General features: G+C 34.8%; 1 protein-coding gene across 1 annotated transcript; it reads left to right on the forward strand.

Annotated features, from left to right (window-relative positions):
* Positions 1–9,425: 9,425 nt before the first annotated feature.
* Positions 9,426–11,674, forward strand: LOC111909810 (PHD finger-like domain-containing protein 5A). Its single transcript, XM_023905584.3, has 2 exons — positions 9,426–9,579; positions 11,039–11,674. The coding sequence occupies exon 2, from the start codon at positions 11,054–11,056 to the stop codon at positions 11,384–11,386; it is 333 nt and encodes a 110-aa protein (XP_023761352.1). The 5' UTR covers positions 9,426–9,579; positions 11,039–11,053; the 3' UTR covers positions 11,387–11,674.
* Positions 11,675–12,601: the final 927 nt, after the last annotated feature.

A 12,601-nucleotide genomic window follows, 5' to 3' on the forward strand; every position in this document is an offset into this window, starting at 1 on the left:
TAACAAAGGCACTGTCGAGGGGTAAATTTGAAGAAATGAGGAGGCTACTGGGAGTTGGAGATCTTACTATGCAGATTCAGAAATTACGGAGGTGATTGTTGGAAATTTCTGAATTATCCTATATACGATGAGGTATAATAGGAGTTATCTAGTTTTGTGGGTTGACAAATTAGATATTAATAAGGATTGATGCTAGGATCATAAATAGATGCAAGTTTGTTATGTCTTGTATTATATATATATATATATATATATATATATATATATATATATATATATATATATATACTAATAAAAGAATAGGTTTAATCTCATATTGACAAGTGTCATGCAATTAGAACTCCCCATTAATGTTATATATCATTTATCATGTCACTTGTCAACCTATTAATTATTCATTTTAAATATCAAGTTTTAAATTTATCACTCTAATTTTATTAAATTTATTAAATTAATAACTGATTCTTCATTTTAAATTTCAAAATTTAAAATTTATCCCTTTATTTATATTAAATTAATAACATTAGATTAAAAAATAAAATAAAATTAATATAAATTATAAAATGATATAACTCCACGTATTTATTTAAATCAACGATTATAATTTTATATAAATAAAAAAATATCCCTTAAGTAATAATTTATTTAAAATAATTCATTAATAATTTTGATTTTTTAATACGAAAGTTTAATTAATTTTATAACCGTGGTTATCACGGGTTATAAACTAATATATATATATATATATATATATATATATATATATATATATATATATATATATATATATATATATACATGCTAAGTTATCGAGCTATGATATCAAGCGTGAACCATTTGAGTTTTTGTGCTTTAGTTTTTCTCAATAATAACCATTATGTGATTGGTTAGATCTTGTTTTTGCTTTGAGTCACTGCTTCCAACAACAAAGCCGTTACCAAACATCAAACCAATTCCAACAACCTCAAATCCAACCTTCCCAACAACCACCTTTCCACCCCAATCTCCCCACAACAATGATTTTGAAAAGGTGTCGAAATTTAACCAAAATCATCAAGAATGGAAAACCAAAGAAAAGGGAAAAAAGGCTTCACAAATATTGGGACAAAGATGATGCAGCGACACTTGCAAAAGCTTGGATTTCAATTATTCAATATTTTTAGATGAGATGATGGGCAACGCCTAAACCATGACTATATTTTAGAACTGCGTTCTAGCAAACTTCCACTCACGAATGAGAAATTGTGAATACCAAACTTCCATTTTAGTAATGTAATTTTGATATGGTTTAATGAAAATTTTATTTTGTTTTAGAAAATGTTGTATTTTTATTAAAGTTATGTAATTAAAAAAATAGAAAAACTAAACATATATAGATGATGTAGATAAAAGATATACTAAGAATGTAGTGAAGCAAATGTTTTATACAATTTTATATAATATTACATTGTTGATAAACATAAACCCACATAAGATTGTTGGAAAATATAATGGTTTGAAAATTTATCCAACTTGGATGAAATTCTTATTATTAAATATAAAATATTATAATTATAAATTTAAACAATTATTATTATTTATTACATTCGGCTTCATGTATAGATATTTGGGGAAATGACATAATAACTTTAGTTCTATAAAAATATAAAGATTTACGATTTTGTGGATTTTAGGTTCATTAAAGTAGGATGTTTGCAATTTTTTTTTCAATTTTATCTTTTTGCGTATTTATGTTTCATTAAAGCCCTAACGTTTTTCAGATTTGTTCGGCTTACCATTTTTTTTAGTTCATTAAAGTTGTTAAGTTTTGCATAAATGTTCGGTTTTGTCGGATAAACCTAAAATAAAGATAAATTTGAAAAAAAAAAATGCAAACATCTGGTTTAATAAACCTAAAATAAGTAAAAATAATAATTTCACATATTTGATCAAACTTAAAGTTTTTTTTTTATGTCATTTGCTCTAGATATTTGGTTCCAAGTTCCAATCCAAATTTACCAAAGGGAATTTGACTTATTAAGGTAACTAAGTATTTCGTATGTTCACATACGGGTAATATTGTTTTTTTGTACTCATTTACCAAACTAACTTGTTTCAGTCGTTCGCAAATAACCAACATTACCGGCTAACGTAGGTTTTTTTGTACTCATCACCTACGTGGCATTGTATGTATTTGTAATGGTTTGCATTATAAGAAGGGTGAGATGCGACTGCTTGTTAAATAAAACCCTAGATCGATCAATGACGTCTTCTTCCTCATCTTTTTCTTCCAAACGACAAGACGAATTGCAGCTAGATCATCCATGTGATTGCAACATGCCATCTTGTGTGAAGACATCAAGAACCCCCAGAAATCCTAGAAAGAAATTCAAAGTTTGTCAAAACTCACTGGTAAATCAATTTTTTTTTTTATTTTTTTTACTTCTTCTTCATCCTTCAGTTTTACATGTTTTATAAATTTCTTGAAGAACGGAAAAAGTCCAAGCTGTAAATTTTGGCAATGGTTGGATGACGATGAAGGAAGGAAAGATGGAAGAAGGCATTACATGATGAAACCAGAAGAAAACTGCAATCTTACCTTGAAAATTTGTACATTGGAGAATGAAATCAACATATGCAGGATGAAGATCGAACAAGAGAAGAACAACAATAAACAAGAACTGAACAAAGTCAATTGGAAATTGTTTACTCATAGACTTGCATTGATTGTGTTGTTTCTCTTGTATGTCAAAATTTTGTTTTAAATTATGTAATTTATGATGTAGTATGAGTAAATTATGTATCCTTTTTGATGTTTTGAATGAAAAAGGTTGCATTGGATGATTGGAATGGAATTGTACAAAAATTGTAATGGAATTGTGATTAATTTGGAATTATAAAAGATGGTAATAAGTTATAAACATTACAAATGGCTAAATTATGTATCCTTTATGATGTTTTGAATGAAAAATGTTATATTGGATGATTTGAATGTATTGAATCGTTGGAATGGAGTTGAACAAAAATTGTAATGGAATTGTGATTACACTTGGTATTATAAAAGATGGTAATAAACAAATGATATTAGAATATAGATGGTAAAAGATTCCAGGGAACATTGATTTCAAAAGATGTATAAACAGTTATACATAAAACAGTTAAACATTCATTATAGCCAAAAGATGTTCAAACAGTTAAACACTAAACATGTGACAGCTAGCAAACTTGGGTCGAGTAAAGCCTAAATTGTAACCGGGTACAAATAAATTCACTATGTAACTTTGATGTAATAGTATTTATTGAAAACTAGGAGGACACCATTGTATGATTTAAGATAACATACATTTGAAAATCCATGTTGAAATAGACCTTGAAGAGTTAATGCAAATCAAAAAAGAATCAAATGGTTATAACATAACAACATGTATTTGTGCCATGATCTTAATCTCTCGAATTCTAAGGCCACTATCTTGTGATTCTATTAATCAAAACCGAAAACACATCCATGGAAAACACTACAAGACCGAAAATCTTTAGTTTGTGGCCCATTAAGGCCAAAAACCTTTCAATATAAGACTGAAAACACTTGTTGTAACACTATAGGACCGAAATCATCAATAGGAGTGAGTACCAAGGGATTTCAGTCATGCTTAGGCCGAAATCACATCCTCTATGGCCGAAAACCCTCCTCCTAGACATAGGATCTCGGTTTGGGGTGGAAACCTAAGGGTTTAACTTTAGGACATGACACACCATCTTTACATCTCTTTACCCTCCAAACATCCATACTATACATGTAACGTCCCAAAATTCAAGACTAAAAATTTCTTTTAATAAAACATTACTTTAGAGTAAAGTCATCATTCCAAAACATAATCAGAGTATTAGTTTCCAAAACACATGTTCGTTATCAGAGTAAACATTCCCAGGCTGTCTAATCTATGGTGTGTGCCATGCGATCACCCCGAGCTCTTCCATCCGCTACCGGAAGCACATGAAACCAAAACTGAAAACCGTAAGCACGAAGCTTAGTGAGTTCCCCACCCTACCACATACCATGCATAACCACAAAATGCACATACTGGGCCACGCCCGCTATCCTGGGTCGCGCCCCCTACTTCGGGCCTCGCCCGCTACAACGGCCCCGCGCGCTCCAGGCCCCGCCTGGCTTCGAGCCCCGCTCGGATACAGATCTGTTTCACTTAGGCCTCGCCTGTCACAGGGCCTCGCCCGCCAACAAATAATAACACATAAACATATCACAACACATAAGCTAAACACATACGAACTGATCCTGTCCTAAGGCCTCGCCTATCCTGGGCCTCGCCCCTGCCCTGCTACTGATGAGTCATGGAACCCCATCCATGCTCCTACTGATTGTGAGATACAGGCCCAACCCACACTCACTCTTTTCCTAACTCAGGCCTCGCCCCTAATCTGCTGCTAATGAGATGTGAAACACCATCCACACTTTGCTATTGGTGAGTTACGGGACCTCGCCCACACTCACCTCCCTACCAGGCACATACAAGCATCACACAGACAACAAGTATAAACTATCACATAAACCATTCCTTGGGCACCCGCCCGCTACCACTGGACCTCGTCCTGAATATCATACTAGCAGACTGTGCCTAGGGCTAACCCCCGGGTCTTCTACTCATAACTACATGGGCCGGCATTGTGGCCTTAGACCCATTCACACAAAGGGAAACTCACCTGCACTGGCTGAATCTTGCTGATGATCCCACTAGACGCTGCCCGACAACTCTCTGAACTCCTGCTCCACTCGCTCCCCGAGCTACCAATATCAATGCAGCACTGAGTCTAACTGACCCCCGAAAGACAACCAAGTCAACTCTGGTCAAAGTCAAAGTCCTGATCAAAGTCAACCTTCCAGGTTAACCCTACTCGCCGAGTCACCCTACTGACTCGCCGAGTTCATATGTTCCGAGTCCTTCCATTCGCGACTCGACTTGCCGAGTCAGTCCATGACTCGCCGAGTCTACCGATTTCCGAGTCCTGACCTGTCCAACTCACCGAGTCTCCACTAGACTCACTGATTCGAGTCTCAACTTGAAGGGTTTGGGGTTTCGCAACCTGACTCGCCGAGTCCAAGAACAGACTCGCCGAGTCCAAGACATCCTTCAACAGACCCGTCGAGTTCTTCCAAATCGTCGAGTTCCTGCCCAACTTCATCTGACTCGACGAGCTGTTCATCCCACTCGTCGAGTTCCTCCAAATCTTCATGCTACTCGTCGAGTCCATTCATATCTCCATACATGCAGAGGAATTTTGAGTCATGCATGGACTCCAAACTGTAGATCTACCCTTCCCAAGCCTATTCCCCACGTAAAGTTGCAAACTTTACGTGTAAAGAAGGAGATCTAGGCAAAATACACCATAAACTAGGGTTTAAGGCAAAGAGGCTCCATAATCAACTCAAGGGCAGATACTTTATGCTTCTCAAGACCATAATATGCTTAGATCCGAAGTAGCAACTTCAGATCTGGCTTCTAACTGAAAAGGGGTATCTAATCATGGCTAAAAAGTCCCTAAAACTCACAACCAAAATAGATCTAAAGGAGGGAAACGACTTAATACATTTAATAACTCAGAGGGTTGCCCTAATCTCCAGATCCAAGGCCAATCCTTGAAGCTTCAATGATTCCCCCTTCTTCTTCTTCCTTCAAATCACTCAAAAATGGCTTGGAAGCTTGAATGGGCAACAATGAGGCTTAGGGTTCGATGTTCTGGGTGAAAGAGGCAGTAAAGGAACCCTAGGGGAGAGAATGAGATGTTTAAATAGGCTACAAGTCCCGGATTTAGGGTTTTCCTTGCACAGACCAGACTCGCCGAGTCTCTTTGGCCAACTCGCCGAGTCGGTCACTTATTCCTCGACCCGGATCCCGCTCGGACTCGCCGAGTTCCTCCTTAGACTCGCCGAGTCGCCCCTTAAAATTAGGGTTTTCTTTCCTTTCTTGGCCTTCCAAACTTTGGCTGTTACAATACACGCAAAAACACATCAAACCTCCATGCATGACATCCAAATGACCACCAAATAACAATGAAGCCAACTCTCCTCCCTCCATATATACTCTTGGCCGAGAGTGGGTTTATCCCACTATTGCCATCTTTTTTCTAATACAACTCCCTCTTCTCTCTAAGAACAAGATCATCTTCTCCAAGAATCATCATCTCAAGGCCTATCCTAGGGAATTTGGTAAGCAAATTCGTGTATCTCTAGTGTTTCTAAGCATTTTTGAGTTAATTTCACCATCTTTACACACATTATATTGTGTAAACCCTTAGGATAATCACACTTCCAAGAAGTTTGTCAACTTCCCACAAGAAGCTAGGCTCGAAAATATTCATCTTCTTCCTTCAAATCATTCACAAAATCAACTCAATGTGAGCTTCATACCCTAATTTTTCGAGTTTTTCAGCCTTTTAGGGGGGATACAAGTCAAAATATGTTTGTCTTATGGATATTTGCATGCTTCACTCTTATTATTTGAATATGGTATAATAGCTGTATAAAATGTAGATATCACCACTCTTTTTACAAATTTTGTATAATATGAAGTTTGGTATGCAAAGATAATGAAAACATAACTCATTTTGTAATAACAAACATCAACAGGAAAAATATGAGTTATACAAACTACAAGTTTTTGGTAATTTTTATTAAAAATAACTTTTCTAGTAAAAATTGTTATATTTTAATCATTACTGTTTTGGTGGGTTAAAACCCAATGATATTATGTTTTAATAACATATATTAACCCTAGACAAGAATTCGACTTTATATTTATATAAAAGTTTGTATAAATAGTCCACACAAAAACATACAAGGTAAACTATAATTGGTATAGTTTGGGAGTCAAAACCACATTTTCATAATTTTTCAATGGTATAATTATTTCATTTAACAAGAGAAATGGAGTTGTAGTTCATGTAAATCTGTTAATGCTCTAGTGAGACATTCTCTTCACCGTACCTATCTAGCATACACTTTAAGTCCTGCATTATAACCAGAGTCTCCTGGAGGGAGAGCGAGATAGTTATGTATAGATCTATACGTGATTGACAACCCTAAACCTAAGTTGTTCGCTACAGTTAGACCAACAAGTCTAGGGTGACAAATATCTACCGATTCCGACGCCTGAAGAACGTCGTTCGGGCATAAGATTCACATTAAGCATGGTTATAATAACTCACATAGGGATTAACTATACTATTTGGTTTACGAGAAGCTTACACCTCATCAGTTTTATAAAAGAATAAAACTACATACTATCTTACAATACAACATTTCTTACATTTTTGGTCTTAGGGTTTAAGATTACAGTTCATACATAAGAAAATATTGGATTTTTTTAGAAACATACACTATCATTTTACAAGGAAAAGAAACAAAAGTCATACATACATTTTTAGTCTTGGATGTAAGGCTTACATCCCATTTTTATAGAAAATATCGGATTTTCTGGAAGTATACAAAACCATTTTAAACAAAACAATTACAAACACTTTTCATACAAAAATGCTTATGAACTCACCAACATTATTGTTGACGTTTTTCAAAATCGCTTGTATTCTTAGGGAACCAGTAAACAAGTATTCAAATCCTTTTGAGAGCAGGAGTTGTTGCATCATGGGTTTTTGCTTTTCAGTCATTTGATGTGTAATTTTGAACAAACACAATGTGTGAACCATGTAAACTTGTATTCTCAATGTATGCTGTTTGGGTTGTTATGTTTCATTTATATTCAACTGTTATGATACTATACAATGACGTCATCCGTCCTCGGACGTTTCCGCCGTCCTGGTTCGGGGGTGTGACAACACACTTAAACATGCATTTAATAAGCTATTCAAACTAGATTTCAAAAGATGTGCCAAAAGATTCCAAAGTTAAAAGATGCCAGTCAAAGATGCCAAAACATTAACAACAATCCAAGAAGCCAAAAACTATTCCAACTCATACTGATTGTCAACACTGCTTCCCTGTTTCCCCTCCCACTTCTTTCTTATCTTAAGTTTTGTAATTTTTCTGAAGGTTTCCTTGCCCTCTTCCCCACTACAACTTGAAAAGCTGGTACTTTCTGCATAATCTCTTCCACTTGATCTTGAACTACAATTTGGTTATCATCTTCAACTTCAACTTGCACTTCAGCTTGAACTTTAATAGCATTTTCAGCTTGAGCTTGAGCTTGTTCCTGAATAACATCATCTGCTTGATATTCAAATTCAACATCATCTTCAGGTTGAGCTTGAGCTTGTTCTTGAATAACACCATCTTCAAATTCAACATCAAAAGACTCCACTTCACTATCAGGTTCCATTTCAACTTCACTGTCACTTTCTATATCAACTTCATGTGACAAGGCAACCTTCACTTTACCAGTTTTGCAATACTTGAAAAGTTAAGTTATGCCAAATATGTTAAATTATCCAAGATATATATATATATATATATATATATATATATATATATATATATATATATATATATATATGTATATCAAACATACCGGCATTCTTGGGTTTCTTTTTCTTTGAACTTAGATTTGATGATTCTTCAATTGGTTTTTGAGGACATGTGGTTCTATTATGCCCACTTTCCCTGCATATGTTGCATTTCATCACACTACCTCTTTTTTGTGACTGAATGCTTGTCACTACCATTAAGTGGGTTAATGTACATATCTAATTTACTCTCAAGACTATAAATAGTTTCCACAAACTCCCAATAATCAACATCACTGTTGATACTTCTAATACCCTCACACAAGCTTTCTTTGCTAATACAGTAGTAGACATTATCACATTCTCCTTTGGTTAATTTCATAAGCCACAAAAGAAACTCTTTATACGTAAATCCCCCTAAATCCACATCACATACACTTGTTTTACTGGGTCTAAGTACACCAACGGGTTTGGCGAAAGCACTCTATTATAATGAAAATCTACAGCTACATACATACATGTAGATGAGGATGCCATGTTAACAGTCGACTTCAACTCATACCTTCAATTCCAAACCTTAGTCGTCGATTTGCTGTATCGATTGATTTATCACAAAAGAAGGTAATCAGGGTGTGTTTTTGGAGGTTGTCCCAAGTTGACGATGTCGAACCCTAATTAAATGAGAAAGATGTGTAATGGCCACGTAAAATTCCACATAATGCGTTTTAACTGAGCTAAATCAATGCAACCGACTAAAAGAGGTAATAGCCGGTAATGTTGGTTATTTGTGAACGACTGAAAGAATTAGTTGGGTAAATGAGTAAAAAAAATAATATTACCAATATGTAAATATACAAAAATGATCCTATACCTTAATAAGTCAAATTAAAACTTTTACCAAAAACACATTTGAATTCTAAAAGCAAAAGACTTTGTGGTTTCGGGGCTCGAACCCGGATATTAAACGACCTAAAATTGGCCCGACTTCCACAAACTTCCGGAAGGAGGCTCGAGGATTCACTTTCAAGTTTCAGCTACTGCAGCATCCCGTCTGAACATCTTGCAACCTTTCTTCATCGGGTTTTAAATCCCCAAAATCTTGCGTCCCACCTTTTCAAGCATCATCAGGTTAGATTTTTGTCAAACCCACTACTTTTAAGTTTCTTTGTCTCTATCAACGTATATCTGTATATTTGCTCCATTCGTGTGTTTTTGTGGAGTTTTTCTTTGGCTGCTGTATAGTTTATGCTTGCTAAACCTCCAAATTTAGTCATTTTCATGTGAAGATCCTCGCAATTAGTTATACAAACCTAGAAACTCCTTTATTTTAAAGTTTTGGATGTGCGATTAACCCTAACATTTACTCCTTATGCAAAATTACAACGGGTGAGTCGCTGAATTTGAATTTTTTTTGTCTGATAATGTTATGGCGAGAAAATGTTCTAGGGTTCTTAATTGGTTAGCTATATTTGATGAACATGCTGATTGATTGGTGTTAGGATATGAATAAACGTTCATAAATTCAGGGTTTACTTTGCCAAAAACATCACATTTTATCAAAAATTTGGGGCTCTGAACATCAATCTATGGCAATTGCACTGAAAAAGCCATGTAATTGTAAAACACACTGTTTTTTTTTTCTTTTCTTTCCATTTACTTCTCATCTCCAATCCATTCAATCTCATCACAACGATTACTTGAGCAATCAATCAAATCCATCATTGAATCCAAAAATTACCAACAAATTGTTGACCTTCTCAATGATTCAAACAGTTGAGATTGTTAATTTTCTTGAGGAAATGAATCTAGAAATTGGGTTTGAGCGCTATGAGTTGGTTGTTGAGATGTGTTTTGAATCAAATTTGTTCGTTTTATCATGGAAAGTTGCTATAAGAATGATAAATAAAGGGTTTATAAATTATAAAAGTGAGACAAAAGCTAAGTGGAGCTTACTTATCTTCTTAAAAACAGGTTCACAGAACTGAACCCAATTTTCTGATAAAATGTGATGAATTGCTTTTATTTGTACAATTCAATAATGCTAATGTTTATAAAAAAAAAATTCTAAAATCAATCAAGTTATTTTTTATTTATTATAGTTCTATTTTACATACATTCATGGTATTTAATGTCAAATTGCAGAGAATATCAAGGTAATTTGTTCTCACTACCAATATGGGCAACACACTTTATTTTTTACCTTGATCATGTCTGTGCAAAAGACGTAAATGCCCTTCTTATCTGATCAAAACTTAGCCTTAGAAAGCTTAGGGACTCCCTCCTCATCTCATCTTTGTACAAAAGACTTAAATGCCCTCCCCATCCTGGTCAAAAAATAGCCTTAGAAAGCTTAGGGACTCACTCCTCATCTCATCTTTGTACAAAAGGTGAAAAGACTTAAATGCCCTCCTTCTCATCATCATTGAAAACACCTCTAGAAAGGTTACAGACTTGCTCTTGATCTCTCATCTATGAAAAAGACATAGAAAGCTTAGGGACTCACTCTCGATCTTTCGTCTGTGTAAAAAGACGTAAATGCCCTTTTCAAATTTAACGATTTCAACTTCAAACACACTGTTTATTGCAGGCAGAAGTAGTTGTAATGGCAAAGCATCATCCGGATTTGATCATGTGCAGGAAGCAGCCTGGAATTGCCATCGGGCGGCTTTGTGAAAAATGCGATGGCAAATGCGTAATTTGTGACTCGTATGTGCGTCCATGTACACTTGTACGTGTATGTGATGAATGCAACTATGGATCCTTCCAGGGTAGATGTGTCATTTGTGGAGGTGTTGGTATCTCTGATGCTTATTATTGCAAAGAATGCACGCAACAAGAAAAAGATCGGGATGGCTGCCCGAAGATTGTCAATTTGGGCAGTGCTAAAACTGACCTGTTCTATGAACGTAAAAAATACGGATTTAAAAAACGATGATTGTGATTGAAGAATGAAGAATGAATAATGAAGAATGAAGAAGATGTTGATGAGTCGTGAAATGTTTTGGTGATTTTAAACTTGGTTAGAATATGTGTATTTTGATGGTGATGTGTTCTCTAATTGATTACCTACTATGTTATATTTTTAACTCGTCTGGTTGTATTGTGTTTGATGTGTATTGGATTGACACCGAGAGAGAAAGAGAAGTCTGGTTATCCACAATGCAACAAGTTGGATTGTGTTTGGTGGGCTTTAGACTGATATTGGAATTGATGGATCGATGCTTGTACTTTGTTTGACATGCATTCTTTAACGTTAGGTTCAATACACATGTGGGACAGAACATTGGTACTGCATTTTGGCATGTATTAGGGGGGTGTTTGGGGTTATTTTTAGAATGACTTTTTGTGAGGAAAATGAGGAGTTTCAAAAAGTCACAAAAACCTGACTTTTTGTGACTTTACATGTAAAAGCTAACACAAAAGTCCTTTTGCTAATCTAAATATATTTTAAAGAACTCTTTTTACAAAAAGTTCTTCTCCAAAAGGACTTTTGATGTTCAAAAGTAATCCCAAACACTCTTTAGGTTTAGATTGAGACAAAAAATGCAATGTTTTATACCACCCAAAAAGATGCTACAATAGTCAAAACACCCATTTTTTGTTTGTGTGTGTGATTTTAGTAATAGGTCGGTTTTGTGAATTTTTATTTAAAACGGATAAAATAAAAAAGCTTAGCTAAAAAAGAAATGGATCAAATGGCTTTGAAGCCAAGTGAATTTATTTTCTTCAACATATATGCTTTACAAAAGTAAAACCGAAAACATAATTAAGATTTAATTGTACTTTGTCAATAGTGTACTTGTTCATTGTTTGATGACATTTTGGAAAAGGTAAAGACGGTTTATTGCATGAAGATATGGTAATTAGTGATTGGTGAGTATGTCAACTCCTACACTATGAATAATAAATACCGATCAAAGGTTTTGTGTATCGTATGTACATCTTGAGATTGACCCATTGGATTATTTTTATCAATTTGAATGTTATTCTTGGTTGTTTAGACTTGTTAGGCTATCCGATATCATTATTGGTGAAAAAGTAGTGAAGAGCAAGCCACATTATCATCTAATCATTCCACAAACATTTCACTAGGTTAGTGGAAATGATGTTCACTAGTGAACATATTGTCAACAAGAGAGAGAAAGATGTG

The sequence above is a fragment of the Lactuca sativa genome, chromosome 1 (genome assembly GCF_002870075.4).
Source record: "Lactuca sativa cultivar Salinas chromosome 1, Lsat_Salinas_v11, whole genome shotgun sequence".
NCBI classification, from domain to species: Eukaryota; Viridiplantae; Streptophyta; class Magnoliopsida; order Asterales; family Asteraceae; genus Lactuca; species Lactuca sativa.

Excerpts from the sequence above, each read along its gene's own strand:
- LOC111909810 (XM_023905584.3), top strand. The coding sequence starts at position 11,054 with ATGGCAAAGCATCATCCGGATTTGATCATGTGCAGGAAGCAGCCTGGA.